Source organism: Ctenopharyngodon idella, chromosome 22 (assembly GCF_019924925.1).
Source record: "Ctenopharyngodon idella isolate HZGC_01 chromosome 22, HZGC01, whole genome shotgun sequence".
In the NCBI taxonomy this organism is placed as follows: domain Eukaryota; kingdom Metazoa; phylum Chordata; class Actinopteri; order Cypriniformes; family Xenocyprididae; genus Ctenopharyngodon; species Ctenopharyngodon idella.
The window spans coordinates 3,669,274-3,689,636 of NC_067241.1; the positions used below are offsets into that span (position 1 = coordinate 3,669,274).

Genomic DNA, 20,363 nt, shown 5'->3' on the forward strand with positions numbered 1-20,363 from the left:
CTACTACTGCTACTACAACTAATAATAATAATAATAATATAAAATCTTTTATTTAACACCTAATAATCCTCTTTCTCATTTGAGCAAACTTATTCATCTCCACAACAAAAAAAGAGTAGACATCGCCATCTAGTAGTGAAATACAGTAGCTTTCTGCCCCTTTATGTTTTTCTAAATTAACACGGGCTAGTGATCAAACAGATCTATCTAGATCTGTCTAGAGTATTTGATAGAAATGAGCTGGGTGTTCTGGCTGATCAGATAATCACAAACATGAACTGATGTCACAAGGATAACAACAAAGGAAAAAAGTGAGAGTCTGAAACTCTGACAGAAACTGGGAGACAACAACCAATAAAATGCAGTAATTACACAGACAAATGAATATTAAAATATGAGCTTGATGTGTTTTGAAAATGTAATCCTATGACAACAAATGTGGGAGAATCACGGAAAAACGTTTAAAATTTAGTCCATCTTTTTACAGTTCTTAATACAGGTTTAGCTGATTTCAGTTTCTGCCTGTAGGCCAGTATAAGATGAACTAGACAGTGATCAGAGAGCCCCAAAGCCCCATCACTGTCTCTGGTGGGACATGTAACGTGCTGTCTGTATTTTGGCAGTTCACGGGAGAGATTTGCTTTATTAAAATCCCTAAGAATAATTAAAAGAGAGTCTGGGTACCTTTGTTTCGTTTCAGCTATTTGTTCAGCCGTCTGGAGTGTACCCATATACACATTCACAAGAATGAACGAGGAAAACTCCCGCGGCAAGTAGAAAGGTTTACAGTTTATGAATGAGCGCCTCTAAATTAGGAAAGCACATCTTTGTTACGTCTGTACACCAACTTTAGTTTATGTAAAAACATAATCTACCGCCTTTCATTTTCCCTGTTAACTCCGTGATGCGATCCGCTCTGAACAGCTGGAAGCCCACCCTAAAAACAAAAAGTGCAGTATAGCACTAAAAGTGGTTCTTGGCTCGTAATCATAGGGGAACCACTTTTGGTGCTATGTAGCACCATATCTTTAAAGGTATATATCTACAGCACCTTTGTCAAATGGTGTTATATAGAATCTGTAAGAGGTGCCGTATCGCATTTAATTTCTTCAACAAAAATGGTGCTAAACAGCACCAACAGTGGTTCTTTGGCTCATAAAGAACCTTAACAGGTTCTTTGTACGGCAGTGGTGTTATATAGCACCTTAACCACCCCAAAGAACCACTGAAGAACTGCTGAAGAACCATACAGGGGCTTAACGGGTTCTGTATACAGTAGCGGTGCTACATAGCACCTCAGTCATCCCAAAGAACCAGTGAAGAACTGCTGAAGAACCACTGAAGCACCAAGATACAGCACTTAAAGTGGTTCCCATATGATTACGAGCCAAAGAACCACTTTTAGTACTATATAGCACCATTTTTTTTTTTAGAGTGGGCAGATGTAGTGCATTATCCAGAATAGCTTCACTCAGCCAGGTTTCAGTGAAGCACAATGTAACAGAGTTTGAAAAGTCCTTATTTGTGCGGGTGAGTAGAAGCAGTTCATCTGTTTTATTGGGAAGGGATCAGAGATTCACTAGATGGATACTAGGTTGTGCTGTTCGGAAGCTGTGCTTATGGAGCTTATCCAGCTTGCGTCTGACCGCGCGTTTGAACAGAACCGTGGCCCCTCCGACTAGAATGTCCAGCAAAACTTCAGAATAATCAAGAACTGGAAAAATGTTGTCTGGTGTGTGTTGCCTAATGTCCCGTAGTTTGTCTTTAGTGAAACTAATAGGAAATGAATGACTAAACACAGAACAAACAAACAAACAAAAAAAAACAACACAATAATCGAGGCGGCCAAACGCTGCGCTATCTTGCCATATTTGATTGGCAAGGTTGAGGTCCATCATATATGGAGATGGGAGAAACTTACAGAAGGACAAACATCACTGCAACACTCCACTGATCTGGGCTTTATGTCCCAGTGGCCAGACTCAAACCTCTCCTCAGTGAAATTCGTCTGTCCCTTGTCATACTGCTATGCTATTTTCGTTGCACAGCGTTTACGTCCGAACGCAGGCTCGCATGCGTCGTGCTGCTCACATGACCAGAGCCGGCCAATACCTAGCCCGCATCCGGATGAAAACACGGAAGCTCTGAAAACAGCGTAGCCGTATGACAGGGGACAGACGGATTTGTTAAATAAAGTTGTTATTTTTGTTTTGTTTTTGCGCACAAAAAGTTTTCTTGTCGCTTCATAACATTAATGTTGAACCACTGTAGTCACGTCGGCTGTTTTATCAATGTCTTTAATACCTTTCTGGACCTCAAAAGGTGCAATGACATTGCTGCCTATGTGTGGATCAGATACCCTCGGATTTCATCAAAAATATCTTCATTTGTGTTCCGAAGAAAACAAAGGTCTTACAGGTTTGGGACGACATAAGGGTGAGTAATTAATGACAGAAATGTAATTTTTGGGTGAACTAACCCTTTAACTTTGGCATATTCAGTGACATGCTAAAACTATTTGAGACTCATCATGATTTAAAAAAAAAAAAAAAAGGATATTATATGCGTTTGTATGTACTTAGTGGTATTTACTGTAATGTAAGTGATGTAAGTGGTATTTACTGTAATGTAAGAACTGGGTGTGTATGTTAGTTGACATTCATTAACCACAAGCTACAGCTAACAAAAATACTTTAAAGAATTAACAATGCATCATTGTGTTGACCCAGTAAAAATAATATAATATAATATAAATATATTCAAAATACTGTTGTTCCCATCAGCCACTGGGTTTTCAAATATCAACCTCTTAGTATAAATTAGCAATTATTATTGACATCATTGCCGGCCTGTTTTTTGAGAAAACGGTTTGAGTTTATTGCAGCCCCACCTATAGCTGAATTGTTAAAGCCAAGCCTCTGCTTACAGGATGTTGGTTCACCACATGTTAGATCAGGAGGCTGGGCTGAATGTGACTTAGACAGAAAAATGACTTTCCACTTTTAACTGTTTTAAAAACTGTCAGATAACAACTTCTGTCAGATATAATAATGTCAAATTATTTTTTTTTTGGTTTAAAACTAAAGAAAGATGCTATAAAAGACATATTGTAATATTGTCTTTTTGTGTAAATGTGCTGAAAGTGCACATTCAGCTGCAGTACACTTCAGTCCATCGTTCATTTTTCAAATACATTGTACTGTGAACCCAAGTAACCTATTCTTTAAACTTTCCTCAAGTCCTTCCCCTCTATCTGTTGTTGATGTGTACACATTTTAGAAAGGTACTCTTAATGCTCCTCTGGTTCAAACTAAAAGTATATCATAGCTAGAAATGTTTGTTGTGATTTTTCTTTGTGATTTTTGTGTGATACCATTTTGAATGCATGTCATAATCCGGCAGGGCTATTTGTTACTGTGAGATTGGAAGAAAAAGGAAGTTATAATACTGCATTCATCATTTTTTTTTTTTTTTTTTTTTTTTGAACAACAGTGCATTTAACCACACCCATAATGCTTAAAACAGAAACCAGAACAATACAGAACTTCCGAACTGGTAAGTATTTATAATTGAATAATTTACATAATTTTACATTGACACCAGGTGCATTCTAGAGATTAAAAATGCCTGCAAGTAAATTGAAAACTTTTTCATGTATCTACAACTCATTTTTGTTATAGAGTATAGTGCAGGCTCACTATCTGCCTCTCACACACACAAAGAAACACACAACACTTGGATAAGCACACGCAAAGTTCACTGAACATCCTTTTATTACAATTAAAAACGAAAATAGGTGATTCAAAATATCAGAAATGTGTTAAGCTTTGTAGGTGAAATGGAAGCAGACAAGACGTCATAATTTCCTGTCAGGTTTCCATTTAAAGTGGTTATACCAGGAAGCTATTCTTGTTGCAGAGACTCACGCAAGATCTGTGTTTTTTCACTGCAGCTGCAAATGGAAACATTTAAAATCTTCCTTTTGACAGGTAGGATGACTTTTTTAATATATATTATATTTGAAACCAATAAAACTAGCAAATCACTATACTGTAACCCAGCTTTTCACTGAATCTATTTTAAATTATAGTGGCAGTCTGTGTGCAAGTAACATCTCAAGAGAGCACTGGAGGTACGATTTATTTATTTATATATATATATATATAATCTAGGTGGTTTCTGGTTTGCTATGTGAACTTTTAATGACTATTTTATTTAACTGTTTTATTTGTACACCACTGTATTAAAAAGGGTTGGTATTTAGCCACTCTAACCTAAGGATTATTCATCCCCTAGACCCTCCGATTCCGATTCCCAAGCCCAATATAACTCGCAATTCAACTCACAAGGTGCTGTACAACACAGAGACAGTCACTCTGCACTGTGAGGTCCCTGGAGGAGCATCTGAGTTACAATACGACTGGTACAAGGACACCGCTAATCTCGAAACTGACCATAATTTCAGCATCACTGTGAAAGATGGTGGAAATTATAAATGCAAGGCAAAAAATGGAACTTCTGAGTCTGAAAAAAGTGATGGGTACAATTTAACTCTACAAGGTGAGTGGATATCATAATATAAAATATATATTCAGAAATAATATTTTAGTTACACTTTATTTTGATGCTCCCCAACAGACATTCTACTGACTATAAGTAACTTTGCAACTACATGTCAACTAGCAGTCATTACAGTATTAGTAGTAGACTGTTGGTTGACTTTTAGGTTAAATAAGGTGTCAAATAAGTTGACATATAGTTGCAAAGTTACTTACATTTAGTAGAATGGACCATTGAAATTAGTGTTACCAATATTTTTATGATAAAAAATATGCAGATGTGTGGTGGCTTTTTTTTTTTTTTTTTCCTTATTCACTGTAATAGTGCGCTGGATATTTGAGTTTTAAATTTCTCTATTTAATACAGTAATCTTTTTTTTTTTTAAACCGAGATCACAATTCTGAATGTCAACTAAACGAAATAACATAATTTAATAACGTAGTTCTGACAAAATATTAATTGCTGCAGTCTTTTTTAAAATTTTTAAATGTATTTGAATTAATTATTTAAAAAAAAAAAAAAAAATGTATGATGTATGATTCAATGACACGCCCATAAATACTCTTGTTTCATTACTGGATGAATCAGTGGCATGCAGTGGTGTTCTGAAATGAGGAGGCACAATTTTTATTTATTTATGAATCAATGTAAATTCATGTGCATTACTTTTAACGTTGACACATCTTCCTTGTTAAATGAACATTACATCAAAAAAGAAAAAAAGAAACCAAATACAATTCTATTTTGTAATTTTACATTAACAATGTATTGTAATGTTCTATTTATCAAAACCAAGTCAGTCTCATCAAGTTAGTATTTTAAGCATTTCCACATTCATTCCAAAATAATAACTAAAGGCAATAATAATTTAAACAATATATTTTATTTGTGTAGCCTATTGATGTTTTTCTTTTTTAATTGTAAACTTAGGCTATTTTGGATAATCAGTCATGCTTCGTAAACACCGTCTGTCACAGACACGAATTGTATTTTTAATTTCACCAAGCTGATTGCACTAAAAAACCCCGCAGTCATCAAGCTTTCAGTCCATTTCAAATTTGATTTTGAAGTGACATAAAGCGGTGATATCTAACTGGGTGATCTGTTTACTTACTTTTCAACTAGTCTTTCCATTGACGCCATTATTTGTTCTTTCAAACTGACTCGCGGAACGTGCACGTAAACAAGAGAAGGGATTTATCGCACAAACCAATCATATCCAATCATAACCAATTACATCCAATCATAGCGCGATGGAGACAGTGCCTCCTCAACATATACATCCTCAACATGCCTCCTCAACATAACATATACACTCCTCACGTGACTTTCCCCCATTCATTCTCAATTACCCCCCACAAAACCCACCGCACGCCGGGGGTCTGATGATTTTCTATGGTTTTCTATGAATGGAAAGGGAGGCATGACTCTGCTGTAACTTTACCTGCAGGTGTCGCTGTTGGGCAGTGTTCCTTAAGAAATACGAGTGACTTGCGCTCTTTTTAATGTCATAATTTGTAATATTTGTGTTGTTTTATATGTAATATGGATTATTTTCTCATCCTATTTTTTTGAGGAGGCACTGCCTCCCTTGCCTCCTCGGAGGAAACGCCCCTGAGTGTATTTGAAACAATCTGTTGAATGAAGATTCAATGTCAAATACATTTTTTAACAGTCACTTATCGCCACCTGGTGGTAAAACAATGTAATCGATTAATACGTAATTTTCAGCGCTTTCAAGTTTCTTTCAAAAGCTGATTTCCTCTATTTTGATCGATAACATAGACCAGGGGTACTCAAGTTCGGAGGCCAAGAGGGCCGCATTTAAACCACATAAAATGCAAAGGGCCACATACAACTTGGATTGCAAAACTTTTATTTAGGCCTAGTTAAGACAATATTTGTAGCATTTACAAGTACTTCCTTGTCCTTTAATGGTTGTCCTACTTATAGTGTCACTGAACATGAAAAAAAAAATGTCATTAAAATAGGATTAATAGTTTGTCTTGCTGTATTCTTAATGCAACAATGCATTCATACTCTGAGCATGAAAAAAGGCCCAAATGCATAAGGAAAAACATTACTGAGCAAATAAACTTAAGAACTGATGAAAATAAGTCCTTTTTCCTAGTGAAAAGTCTGCATTGTTATCACAAGTAATTTCAGGTCTGGCTGTTGCTCAATTTTTTGATACTTTTTATACTCCATTGCGCCTTTTTAATACTTTTTATAGTACCTATTTATACTCAGGCTCGCTTTACAAAGGTATTATTATTATTATTATTATTTATTAATTATTACCTCTACCTTTTTAAACTAGGTCAGAATCCAGAATCTTTTTTGAATCCTTTTTTGTTAAGAACAGTCTCGCGAATGAGAATAGGAGCGCTTGTTTTACATTGACGTTACGTTTTACATGACATTAAGAATAAAAGTTTTGTTTTTCATGCTGCTAAGACCATCGGGCACTTGCACACTGCAAAGATTCAGTAGTGTCAACCGCATTAAATGTTACAGAAATAAAGTTTTTTTTTTTTTTTTACGAACACGCACAGTCTCAAGCATTTGATAGCGTGCGCAAACACAGGTGTTCAACACATGCGCACTAGAAAGATTCATTCTTGTCCAGTCTCTGCGCTTTGTCGCTACAAAACATAAGATCAAATGTCTTTGTACTCATTAAAAATAGAGTTGCTGGCATCTTTAATTCCTTCACACGAGCGCTCGTCAACACGGGTGGCTATTGTGTTTGTTGTAGTTCCGTTTTCTCCGTTTCTTTTCAGACTGTGAAACAATGGCCCGTTTCAGTGTTGACATCTTGTGGACAACTAAATTAGTGCACAAACTATTCAAAGCGCACGTGCAAAATGCGTCATGCGCAGTGTACGCGGAAGAACCGAAGTAATATTAACGGTCAGTTTGAATGCAAATTATAATAACAATACATTCATATTTAGCATGAGGCGGGCCACAAATTTAATGCTGATGGGCCGGATGCGGCCCGCGGGCCGCCTGTTGAGTACCCCTGACATAGACATTAGTATTTATATCTGAACTATAAACTTTTATCTCAGTACTTCTGTAATAATTTGAATATTTGTAGCACAGAAATAAAGATACTGTGTGGTTGCAAACTGTTTGTGCAGCTGTTAATACCGACATGACAACTGTTCTCTCAAGACGAACTTTGAAGTAGATCAAATGTAAGACGTAAGGAAACTGCCACACTGACGAGCTGATATGTCCTTTTTTAATCTCCTCGTCACCGGCAGGTACAGCACTCATTTTCATGTGTTTGTGTGTTCTGATCTCACGTGGCGATTGCGCAATTGAAATTCACAGCAACTTGTTTGCTTGTCACTCGTAACGCGTCTGTTTGTGATCCAGGGATGGAGCGAGCTTTAGAGTTGTTAATGCAACCGAACTTCATGTCTGTTTACATTTTAATGCATTTAAGTGAAACTATATCGAGAGTTATATCGAACATATATTTTTTCTATCGTTATCGAATAAGACGTACCGTCGATAAATATAGATACAGTTTTATCCCCAGGCCTAGTCTGAAGTGTGAAATTCAGGGCAGCACAGAGAACTGGACCTACAGATGGTTTAAAAAAAAAAAGGATGAGGTGCAAGAATCTAAATTTCAATTAGATATCCAGTCAGCTAAAAAGGATGATTCTAGAAATTATACATGCCAGGGATTTCTTCAAGGGAGAGTAGAAACTACAATGAGTAACTCTGTTACAATTAAAGTTCAAGATAAGATTAAGCACTTATCCTTCAGTCTAAATCCTTTTAAATGTGTTGAGCTTGACAAAAAATGATACAGATGTGACCAAAAAATAAACTCAAACTATAATTATGCTAAATGTTTTTGAAAAAGTGATCAACAGCAAGAGCAAAATGTCATTGGGAATTACTGATTTTATCTACGTATACAAATATTTTGTACCCTTACAAAAAAGAAGTTTATTCAAGTGTGATATTAGTATACTTCTTTTAAACTAAAAACAAGTATACTTTCAGTCTACTTTTTATGTACTTCTCAGAAATATACTTAAAATTGCACTTAAGTATACTAGACTATGGTCTACTAGACCCATGGACGTGCTGGTCTGAAAACGAGGTGTGTTCAGACGCATTGTTGGCGTGTTGCTATTTTGAGGCAACTGAAAATGACTGTGCCATTGACCAACAAAAACCTGGTGTAAAGTCAATGACGCAGAATTTATTAATTTATTTGTGTTATTTAAAGGGTGTGTTTGTAATATGCGCCTATAGGTGGGTGCACAACGCATGTACACTCTGCTTGTACACACACGGACGCGCAGCAGCACACAAACATGCCAAATATTAAAAATAAAAGGATTCCTCTCTGGAGAAGCATTCAGTCTTTCCACTTGCAAATTCCTCCATGTAAATAGCGAATCCGACATGGTGCTAGCGCAACTGGTTTTTAAAGGGAATGGGAGATGAGGCTCTGATTGGTTTATTGCATGTTACGCCCAAAACACACCCATGACTCATTAAAGGGTTAGTTCACCCAAAAATGAAATTTCTATCATTAATTACTCACCCTCATGTCATTCCATATCCTTAAGACCTTTGTTCATCTTCAGAACACAAATTAAGATATTTTTGATCAAATCCGATGGCTCAGTGAGGCCTCCATTGACAGCAAGATAATTAACACTTTCAAATGCCCAGAAAGCTACTAAAAACATATTTAAAACAGTTCATGTGACTACAGTGGTTCAACCTTAATGTTATGAAGTGACGAGAATAATTTTTGTGCACCAAAAAAACTAAATAACGACTTTATTCAACAATATAGTGATGGGCGATTTCAAAACACTGCTTCTTGAAGCTCTCTTCATTGCTCCGCCTCCAAAACTCACACTTCAATTCTAACCACCCTGCTCTGAGTCGGTCTCAAACCCTGGCACGATCACTGCTGGCATGTGAGATGAATGCACTACCAATGGCGCTAAACACCTCATTCTCTAGCGATCGTCAGTGCACAATTCTCTCTATCTGGCCACTGTTACACACGCAATGCGAGAGTGGATGTCTGTTTATCACAGCTGACGCACAACAAAATGCTTCACAAAAATAAAGCGCAGTTGATGAACGAACGACAAGGAAGCACAAAAAATGAGCGTACAGTACACAAGAGTAAATACAAAGCGTTCGTTGTTAGTCGCCAACAGCACAGCAGCTCCAGACAATCAAAACCCAGTGTTACTCACATGAGCGGGATCAAAGCAGTCTCTGTGTCTGTTTTCAGGTCTTCCCTCTTAGCTCTCTCCAGCGCTGGAAAGCTTTTCTAATATAAACGCGGGTCCTAAAGCGCTTGCCCAGGCATAAACCTCCATTCCAGTGATATTCTTTTGAGCTCTTTTGTATTGTATCCCCATCACTCTTTTTTTTTTTTTTTTTTTTTTTTTTTTTTTTTTTCAAATCTCCCTCGCACTCATTCTTTCTCCTCGACCGCCATACGCCCCCTAATGCTGATTGGTTAGACATTTGTTGTTGGTATCGGCCTGACTAACTTCCAAACGGTGTATTTGAAATATTACTGAGTCCCCCTTTAAGGTTAAACCACTGTAGTCACATAAACTGATTTAAATATGTTTTTAGTAGCTTTCTGGGCATTTGAAAGTGTTAATTATCTTGCTGTCAATGGAGGCCTCACTGAGCCATCGGATTTGATCAAAAATATCTTAATTTGTGTTCCGAAGATGAACAAAGGTCTGACAGGTGTGGAACGACATGAGAGTGAGTAATTAATGACAGAATTTTCATTTTTGGGTGAACTAACCCTTTAAGAGACTAGGTGTTTTAAAATGAGGAGGCAACGACATTTATGTCCCTGTTACACAATTTTCCTGGTTAAGTTATCATTACATAAGACAAAAGAGAGACTTTACAAAAAAAAGACTAAATACAATTCTATTTTGTATTTTTACACTATGTAATGTTCTATTTATTAAAACTAAGTATACATTTCATCAAGTTAGTGTTTTTACCATAGACTGTAAAAAATTTTTTTACACATTTTTACATTCCAAAATAATAACTAAAGGCAGTAACAATTTAAACAATATATATTATTTATAAACTAATATTCCGCTTTTCTTTTTAATAGTTAATTTATTTTCAGCAGTCATCAAGCTTGTACACTAGTGTTGTCACGGTACCAAAATTCCAGTAGTCCGTACCAATACCATAAAAATGTTATGGTTTTCGGTACCAATTGCGGTACCACAGCAAAATCTGTTGGAACTATTTTACTATTTTATATAGCCTATTTTAAAAACATATTAAATATGGTAATCATACATATAAATATTTGGAGCATGTGTGTATGTTTGTGTGTGTATATATACCTCAATGAAATAAATTTTGAAATATAAAAAAAATAAGTAAATGCTCAAACATCCATTTTGTAACAGACGTGCGTGTTTATTTTAGCTATTCCTTCAATGAAATGACACACTACAGCCTGTAAAACTATGAAATAAATATCGGTAAATAATGGTAACCTAAATAATAAGAAATTTTTTTTTTTTTTTTTTTTTTTTTAAACATTCGTTTTTTATTTCTACACAAAGATGCGTCATATAGCCTACCGCTCTGCTCTATGAGAGGGATGTGGGACACGAACAGGAAAGAGACCATTTCGCTTTAATAATATCTTCATGTTATCTCCTGATGTTACAAGCAACTGACACTTGTTGTAAAAGGTCTGAAGAGCGAGTTTTATCTTCACACATTCAGGCTATATTTGATTTAGCGTTGCCAGGGAAAGCGAAAGTAAAAATGACCAGCGTGTGTGAAAATCGCTATACAAATAAACTTAACGCGCCTTATGAAGTCTAATAACAAGCACAAACTGTGTTAAATAGAAATTGATGTGCAAGCAAAAAGGTTTCTGTCCTACGGTGTTTTTTCTACTTTACCACAGTAAAGAATGCGAATAGCCTATAATAGGCCTAAAAGCGAATAAAAGGAAGAAACGTTATAATCCCCTTCGTGAGTGAAGTTTTGGGAAAAGAAACAGAGATTCCATGTTCAGTGGAATAACTAGGCTAATGGAATATTGTTAAATTATCTGCTAATCGGGTGACCAGCATGGACCGGCATGAACCAAAATGTTTCCATGGCTGCGATGTCACATTTAATTGCTAACCTATTATTTCTTTTGTAAACAAAGCTTTGTGCTTCACTCGTGTCATATTCAAGTAAATACTGCCACAGCCCTATCAGTGGGTACCGAATATACCCGGATTCTCGGTACTACTGGTACTACAGAAATGCTGGTATCGTCACATTTTCAAAATTTCAGTACCGACTTGGTACCGAAGTACCGGTACTTTTGACAACACCATTGTACACACTGGTCACACAAAGATGTATCTCTAATTTCACCACGCTGATTGCTCACTAAAAACCCCCGCAGTCATTATGTTTTCAGGCCATTTCGAGTTTGATTTCGACATGAAATAAAGTAGTGATATCTAAGTGACAGTTGTTTACTTACTTTTTAAGTAGTCTTCCCATTAATGCCATCACTGTCTTCATTCAGGCCGACTGGAAAACAAGACACAAAAACAAGAGGCGGGATTTATCGCACGAACTAATCATGTCCAATCGTAACTGATCATATCCAATCACAGAGTGATGGAGGCACTGCCTCCTCTCACGTGACTTTCCCTCATTCATTCTCAATTACCCCCGCTAAATCCACTGCACGCTAAATGGGCTCTGCTTTGTTTCTCTAAGCTGAATGGAGGCACAGAGACGCGGACTCCGCGCTGTAACTTCACCTGCGGGTGTCGCTGTTTGGGACTTTTTTTTTTTTTTAGAAAAGCGAGTGACTTTTACACTTTTTAATGTCAAATTTTGTAACATTTGCGTTGTTTTATTTTTGGAATATCGATTATTTTCTCATCCATTTTTTTTTTTTTTTTTTTTTTTTGAGGAGGCACTGCCTCTCTTGCCTCCTCGGAGGAAATGCCCCTAGTACAACCCTTTTAGGACATTTTTTCCATCATTAAACTAGCAAAAGTGGATTCGGACACACCCTAAGTGCACCTGTACCATGCGCTTCAGACCATGTGCTTAGATTGTTAAAATAGGGCCCAAAGTAGATTTAGCCTATACTTGCACTCAATCTTTTGATTGAGATATATAAATAAAAGTATAATTAAGTATTCTTACTTAGCTTGTACACTGAAAAAAATTAACGTGATTTTAGCAGTAGAATATTGTAAAAATGCTACGGGGGAAAAAAAAAAAAAAAAAAAAAAAAATTGTTAATAGGTTAACAGTAAGTTCCCGTACTATATACAGGGAAAAACTGTAAAAGCTCTAACCAGACAGGATTGAGATTCAGATTGAGTAGCCCATTAAAAGCTTTTTCACAGAGTTTTACACATAGTCTTACAAACTTACATTGTTTAAAAATTTTGATTAATAAAGAAAACAGATATGTTCCTAAATCTTATCTGAATTTTTGTGTTATAGTCCACTGGTCAGGAACTCATTTCAAATTTACTCTTTCCCTGCCACTGACTGAATTTTCAGGCTATCAGTGTTTTCACTATTGTAAGTTGGGTGGCGCTATTACGCATCTTCTGAAAGAGCACAGAATCTCCGGATCAAAAGACATGTGAAGAAGAAACTAAAACAAGTGATAATGCAAGTGCTCATGCAAATGTAAAATAACGTGATCTTCAAACATTAAACAGCATGTAAATCAAAACTGCCTAATGTTACTGAATGAAATGTTGACCCAGGACGAGCTGTGAAGCTTTGAGGGTGTTGATGGACTCTATCTACTCCATCTATTTTGATCATCATTCTGAATCTCATCTGGACAAATTCTTTGACAAAAAATTTTGTCAGCTTTTAGTTTAGAATGTTGCCTTTTTTTAAATGAAACTTAATGAAACATTCAAGTATTGATAAAAAAAATGATGCATGAAGCTAGAATAAAATGTTTTAAAATGGAAAGAGTTAAAGTACAGTTATAAAAAATTAATACCTAAATAGGAACATAGTAGTATACTAATAAATAGTAAACTATAATTATGATCACTAAAGAAAACTTAAAGAAAACTTGCAGTATCAAAACTACTAAATTAGTAGTTTACTGAGAGTATATTTCAACGTGTACTTTCATATACTAAAACATATACAGTTGAAACCAGATATTTACATACACTTCAGAAAAAAAAAAAAAACTTTTTTTTCTTTACTGTAATACATTAAATCAGAGTAAACATTTTCTGTTTTAGATCAATAAATATTAACATATTTTTTGCATTTGTTAAATGTCAGAATCGAGCGAGGGAGAATTTTTATGTATTTTTCTTATCACTTTCATCAAAGTCAGAAGTATACATACACTAAGTTTATTGTGTCTTTAAACAAAAAGAAAACTCCAGATGATTCCATTCTGAGCTTAAGAAGCTTCTGATAGGTTTATTGATTCCATTTGAGTTCATTGGTGGCACACCTGTGGATGCATATAAAGGCACACCTCAAACACAGAGCCTCTTTCTTTGACATAATGGGAAAATCAAGAGAAATCAACCAAGACATCAGGAAAAGAATTGTGGACCTCCGCAAGTGTGGCTCATCCTTAGGTGCAGTTTCCAGATGCATGAAGGTCCCACATTCATCCGTTCAGACAATAATACGCAAGTATAAAAAACATGGGAATGTACAACCATCATACCGCTCAGGAAGGAGACGGATTCTGAGTCCCAGAGAGGAACGTTTTTTGGTGTGAAATGTGCGAATCAGCAAAAGACCTTGTGAAGATGCTGGCTTAAACTGGTAAGACAGTGTCATTATCCACAGTAAAACGAGTCCTGTACCATCATGAGCTGAAAGGTTACTCTGGGAGGAGAAAGTTATTACTTGAAAACCACCATAAAAAAGCCAGACTACAGTTTGCAACTGCACATGGGGACAAAAATCTTAATTTCTGGAGACATGTCCTGTGGTCTGACGAAACAAAAATTGAACTGTTCGGCCATAATGATAAACGGTATATTTGGAGGAAAAAGGGCAAAGCTTTGAAGCCTCAGAACACCATCCCAACTGTGAAGTATGGGGGTGGTAGTATAATGTTGTGGGGCTGCTTTGCTGCAGAAGGGACTGGTGCACTTCACAAAATAGATGGCTTCATGAGAAGAGAAAATTATGTGGATATATTGAAGCAACATCTGAAGACATCAGCCAGGAAGTTAAAGCTTGGGGGCAAATGGGTCTTCCAAATGGATAATGACCCCAAGCATGCCTCCAAATTAGTTACAAAGTGGCTTAAGGACAACAGAGTCAAGGTATTGGAGTGGCCATCACAAAGCCCTGATCTCAATCCCATAGAAAATTTGTGGGCGGCACTGAAAAGGCAAGTGCGAGCAAGAAGGCCTACAAACCTGACCCAGATACACCAGTTCTGTCAAGAGGAGTGGGCCAAAATTCCAGCAAACTATTGTAGAAAGCTTGTGGAAGGATACCCAAAATGTTTGGCCCAAGTGAAACAGTTTCGGGGCAATTCTACCAAATACTAAGGAAGTGATCACTTTGATGAAAGTGATAAAAAAAAAAAATGCATAAAAATTCTCCCTCGCTTGATTCTGGCATTTAACAAATGTATAAAATATGTTAATATTTATTGATCTAAAACAGAAAAAGTTTACTCTGATTTAATGTATGACAGTAAAGAAGAAAAAGTTTTTGTGTTTTTTTTTTTCTGAAGTGTATGTAAATATCTGGTTTCAACTGTACTACTAGTATTAAAATAGTAAACTACTAGTATACGTAAGTTCACTTGTAGTACAGATGCAGTAGAATAGAGAAACGTAGTTGTGAACTAGTTGTGCACTTAAAGTTTTTACTACTGTTACACTTATAGAACACTTACTTTTTATATACTAAATTGGACCAATTTAGTCTCAAGCAGTACTGACACAGTACACTTACAAGTTTACTACTAGTACACTGATACTAGTATACTTACTACATAAAGTATACTTAAAAATATACTTGAACATTACTTAAGTATACTTTTTTTAATCTCAGCATTAGTATTAGGCTCTATGTGAACACATTCACCTTAAAGTTTGGTTCGTTTTTCTCTCCCCCTTTAGATCTGCCTGAAGCACAAGTCCAGTCAGAATGGACAGAAGCATTTCCTGGTGAAAAAGTGTCTTTGCAGTGTGTGATTCCTGTATCTGAAAACTGGATCTATAAGTGGTTCAATGGCTCAGAAAATGTCTCCAGTGATGAAACAAACACTCTCACTCTCTCAGTGGAGTTCAGTCATGTAGGAGAGTATGCGTGTCAAGCTGAGCTGAAGGGCAGGACGGTGACAACCGCAAAAAGCAAACCACATTTGTTAACAGTTCATGGTAAGTTTTGCCAAAAACAAGTATGACAGTGGCCTGACATTATTAGCAGTCAATTCATTTAGTCTTGGATTATGAAGGATAACAAGCATATCCAACTCAAGGCAGTTATTGTTTGAAGAGAGTGCATTATTAATAATTCTACCCCTTTGATTCTTAGATAACACACCAAAACCAAACATCACAAAACATCAGTGGTTTGAGCCCTTCTACACTGGGGAGAAAGTCCAGCTTGGTTGTAATATGCCTGGTAATGGATGGAAGTATGGCTGGTGGTACAACGACTCAGAAACCTTGATCAGAGATCCAACCTTCACTATCAGCTCTGCATCTCCCTCTAACACTGGTGTCTATCACTGCAAAGCAAGGAGAGGAAACTTCTCAGTGGACAGTGAGACTCTACGAGTGCAAGTTGAAGGTGAGTCCATAATTGATCTCTTTATTGTTATTTCTATTGTGAAATATTTTTCCCATTATGCATTCATTGACTTTACAATGCCTTAGTAAAGTTCCCAGGAAATGTACAGACTGTTTAAATGTAGGCCCAATTTGGAAGCATCTGCCAAAAGTGTAAATGTAAATAAAATGATAGAGTCAAGAGAGTTAAATTTGTATTTTAGACTAATTGATTTCATAAACAAGAAACTGTTAAGCTACACATAACAACATTAACTTTGACACGCATTAGACTTTGTACTAGTATCAGGCTCTGTGTGAACACATTCACCTTACAGTTTGGTTCGTTTACCTCTCTCCCTTTAGATCTGCCTGAAGCACAAGTCCAGTCAGAATGGACAGAAGCGTTTCCTGGTGAAAAAGTGTCTTTGCAGTGTGTGATTCCTGTATCTCAAGACTGGATCTATAAGTGGTTCAAGGACTCAGAAAATGTTGTCTCCAGTGATGAAAGAAGCATAAAAGACAACACTCTCTCTCTTTCAGTGAAGTCTGGTCATGAAGGGATATATGCATGTCAAGCTGAGCTGAAGGGCAGGACGGTGACAACCGTAAAAAGCACAGTACATTCATTAGAGGTTCATGGTAAGTTTTTGTCACAGAAGAATCTATTATCAGTTTACATAAAAACATTATGTCATGACTAAAACTCAAACACAGCTCTTTATTTTTGCATAATTCTTAACCTCATACTTATTATATGTCAACATTGTGTATCTTGTAATTATTTAATATTGAGTTTTGGTTCTGTTTTTTACCAGCCTCATTTTAGGCAAAATTTCCAAAGGGCTTCCATTGAAATTATAATAAATGTATTTTTATTCTTTAAATGATTTTATAATTATAAAGGATGATTATAAGATATAATATACATTATATTGTATGTATAAAAACAATTATACATTATTTTATAAATAAATTATTATTACGATTTTTTAATCATTCTAAAGGATCAAAGCCAACAGTTGTTCTGAAGCAAGATCCATCATACCCAGAGATCTACACTGGGGAACAAGTCAAACTCATTTGTAGCATTAAAGAGAAGACATCAAATTGGCAATATCAGTGGCAAAAACATTCAGTGCTAGTAAACAATCACACTTACACTATCCCAAATGCTACACTCGATCAAAACGGGGAATACACTTGTACTATAACAAGGAAAGAGATGACATATACAGAGTCCACAAAATTGAATATAAGAGGTAAGATTAATCTGATTTATACGTGCACATAGATACGTTGTATGCATAATACAATGTCAAAACATGACCAGTTCTCTTACATTATTATTGTGTTTATCTGTCCAGAACCACCTCGACCAAAACTGTCAATAGAGTCTCAATGGAAAACATTTTACCCAACTGAAAAAGTGACTCTGAAGTGTTCAATCGATGGTGGTCCAAATGAATGGGGCTATGAATGGTTTAGAAACAGAACTCAGCTTTCAGGTGATGAGGACATTTTCTTTTCTGGAGACACATTCTTAATCAGCTCAGCAAAAGTGAGTCATTCAGGACAGTATACCTGCAGAGGAAAACATCTGAAGAGAAAGCCAGTGACTACAGGAGAAGCAGAAGCTTTGCAAATTCATATTTACGGTAAAACTACTTATGATATTCTATTAGAGTTCAATGAAGAAGCAATTTATATTTTAAGCTGTTCTTCATTTACATTGGCCTGTATCAGTGTACAATGATTCATGTCAGCATTTGCAGTTTCCTGTCTAATCTTCTTGACAGTGGCCTGACGTTATTAGCAGTCAATTCATTTAGTCTTGGATTATGAAGGATAACAAGCATATCCAACTCAAGGCAGTTATAGTTTGAAGAGAGTGCATTATTTAATAATTCCACCCCTGTGATTCTTAGATAACACACCAAAACCAAACATCACAAAACATCAGTGGTTTGAGCCCTTCTACACTGGAGAGAAAGTCCAGCTTGGTTGTAACATGCCTGGTGATGGATGGAAGTATGACTGGTATAAAGACAAAAAAACCTTGATCACAGATCCAACCTTCAATATCAGCTCTGCATCTCTCTCTGACACTGGTGTCTATCACTGCAAAGCAAAGAGAGGAAACTTCTCAGTGGACAGTGAGAATCTACAAGTGCAAATTGAAGGTGAGTCCATAATTCACCTCTTTATTGTTATTTCTATTGTGGAATATTTTTCCCATTGTGCATTCATTGACTTTACAATGCCTTAGTAAAGTTCCCAGGAAATGTACAGACTGATTAAATGTAGGCCCACTTTGGAAGCATCTGCCAAATGTGTAAATGTAAATAAAATGACAGAGTCAAGAGAGTTAAATATGTATTTTAGACTAATTGATTTTATAAACAAGAAACTGTTAAGCTACACATAACAACATTAACTTTGACACGCATTAGACTTTGTACTAGTATCAGGCTCTGTGTGAACACATTCACCTTACAGTTTGGTTCGTTTTCCTCTCTCCCTTTAGATCTGCCTAAAGCACAAGTCCAGTCAGAATGGACAGAAGCATTTCCTGGTGAAAAAGTGTCTTTGCAGTGTGTGATTCCTGGATCTGAAAACTGGATCTATAAGTGGTTCAAGGGCTCAGAAAATGTTGTCTCCAGTGATGAAAGAAGCATAAAAGACAACACTCTCACTCTCTCAGTGAAGTCTGGTCATGAAGGGATATATGCATGTCAAGCTGAGCTGAAGGGCAGGACGGTGACAACCGCAAAAAGCAAAATACATTCATTAAAGGTTCATGGTAAGTTTTTGTCACAGAAGAATCTATTATCAGTTTACATAAAAACAGCATGTCATGACTAAAACTCAAACACAGCTCTTTATTTTTGCATAATTCTTAACCTCATACTTATTATATGTCAACATTGTATATCTTGTAATTATTTAATATTGAGTTTTGGTTCTGTTTTTTACCAGCCTCATTTTAGGCAAAATTTCCAAAGGGCTTCCATTGAAATTATAATAAATGTATTTTTATTCTTTAAATTATTTTATAATTATAAAGGATGATTATAAGATATACTATACATTATATTGTATGTATAAAAACAATTATAGATTATTTTATAAATAAATTATTATTACGATCTTTTTTTATCATTCTAAAGGATCAAAGCCAACAGTTGTTCTGAGGCAAGATCCATCATACCCAGAGATCTACACTGGGGAACAAGTCAAACTCATTTGTAGCATTAAAGAGAAGACATCAAATTGGCAATATCAGTGGCAAAAACATTCAGTGCTAGTAAACGATCACACTTACACTATCCCAAGTGCTACACTCGATCAAAACGGGGAATACACTTGTACTATAGCAAGGAAAGAGATGACATATACAGAGTCCACAAAATTGAATATAACAGGTAAGATTAATCTGATTTATACATACACATAGATACGTTGTATGCATACTACAATGTCAAAACATGACCAGTTCTCTTACATTATTATTGTGTTTATCTGTCCAGAACCACCTCGACCAAAACTGTCAATAGAGTCTCAATGGAAAACATTTTACCCAACTGAAAAAGTGACTCTGAAGTGTTCAATCGATGGTGGTCCAAATGAATGGGGCTATGAATGGTTTAGAAACGGAGCTCAGCTTTCAGGTGATGAGGACATTTTCTTTTCTCGAGACGAACTCTCAATCAGCTCAGCAAAAGCGAGTCATTCAGGACAGTATACCTGCAGAGGAAAACACCTGAAGAGAAAGCCAGTGACTACAGGAGAAGCAGAAGCTTTGAAACTACATATTTATGGTAAAACTACTTATGAAAATATGATATTCTATTATTGATATGTGAAAGAAAGAATGATTGGCACCCAAAAAAGTTCAGTGAAGAAGCGGTTTATATTTTAAGATATTTTTCATTTGCATTGGCCTGTATCAATGTACAGTGGTTCATGTCAGCAGTTTCT

General features: G+C 36.0%; 2 protein-coding genes across 3 annotated transcripts in view; both read left to right on the forward strand.

The window, feature by feature from the left end:
- LOC127504762 (Fc receptor-like protein 2) overlaps positions 1-20,363 on the forward strand; it is a 62,519-nt gene that overhangs the window by 30,810 nt on the left and 11,346 nt on the right. The gene's annotated exons all lie outside the window — the stretch shown is intronic.
- The window catches only part of LOC127504761 (hemicentin-1-like), an 80,116-nt gene continuing 63,290 nt past the window's right edge, over positions 3,538-20,363 (forward strand). The window contains exons 1-13 of the mRNA XM_051879735.1: positions 3,538-3,555; positions 3,919-3,989; positions 4,091-4,132; positions 4,297-4,560; positions 15,729-15,989; positions 16,147-16,404; positions 16,749-17,024; positions 17,390-17,644; positions 17,750-18,040; positions 18,311-18,565; positions 18,910-19,185; positions 19,553-19,807; positions 19,913-20,203. Of these exons, the coding sequence (XP_051735695.1) occupies positions 3,959-3,989; positions 4,091-4,132; positions 4,297-4,560; positions 15,729-15,989; positions 16,147-16,404; positions 16,749-17,024; positions 17,390-17,644; positions 17,750-18,040; positions 18,311-18,565; positions 18,910-19,185; positions 19,553-19,807; positions 19,913-20,203 (2,755 nt within the window). The 5' untranslated portion in view covers positions 3,538-3,555; positions 3,919-3,958. The remainder of the gene's footprint in view (positions 3,556-3,918; positions 3,990-4,090; positions 4,133-4,296; positions 4,561-15,728; positions 15,990-16,146; positions 16,405-16,748; positions 17,025-17,389; positions 17,645-17,749; positions 18,041-18,310; positions 18,566-18,909; positions 19,186-19,552; positions 19,808-19,912; positions 20,204-20,363) is intronic.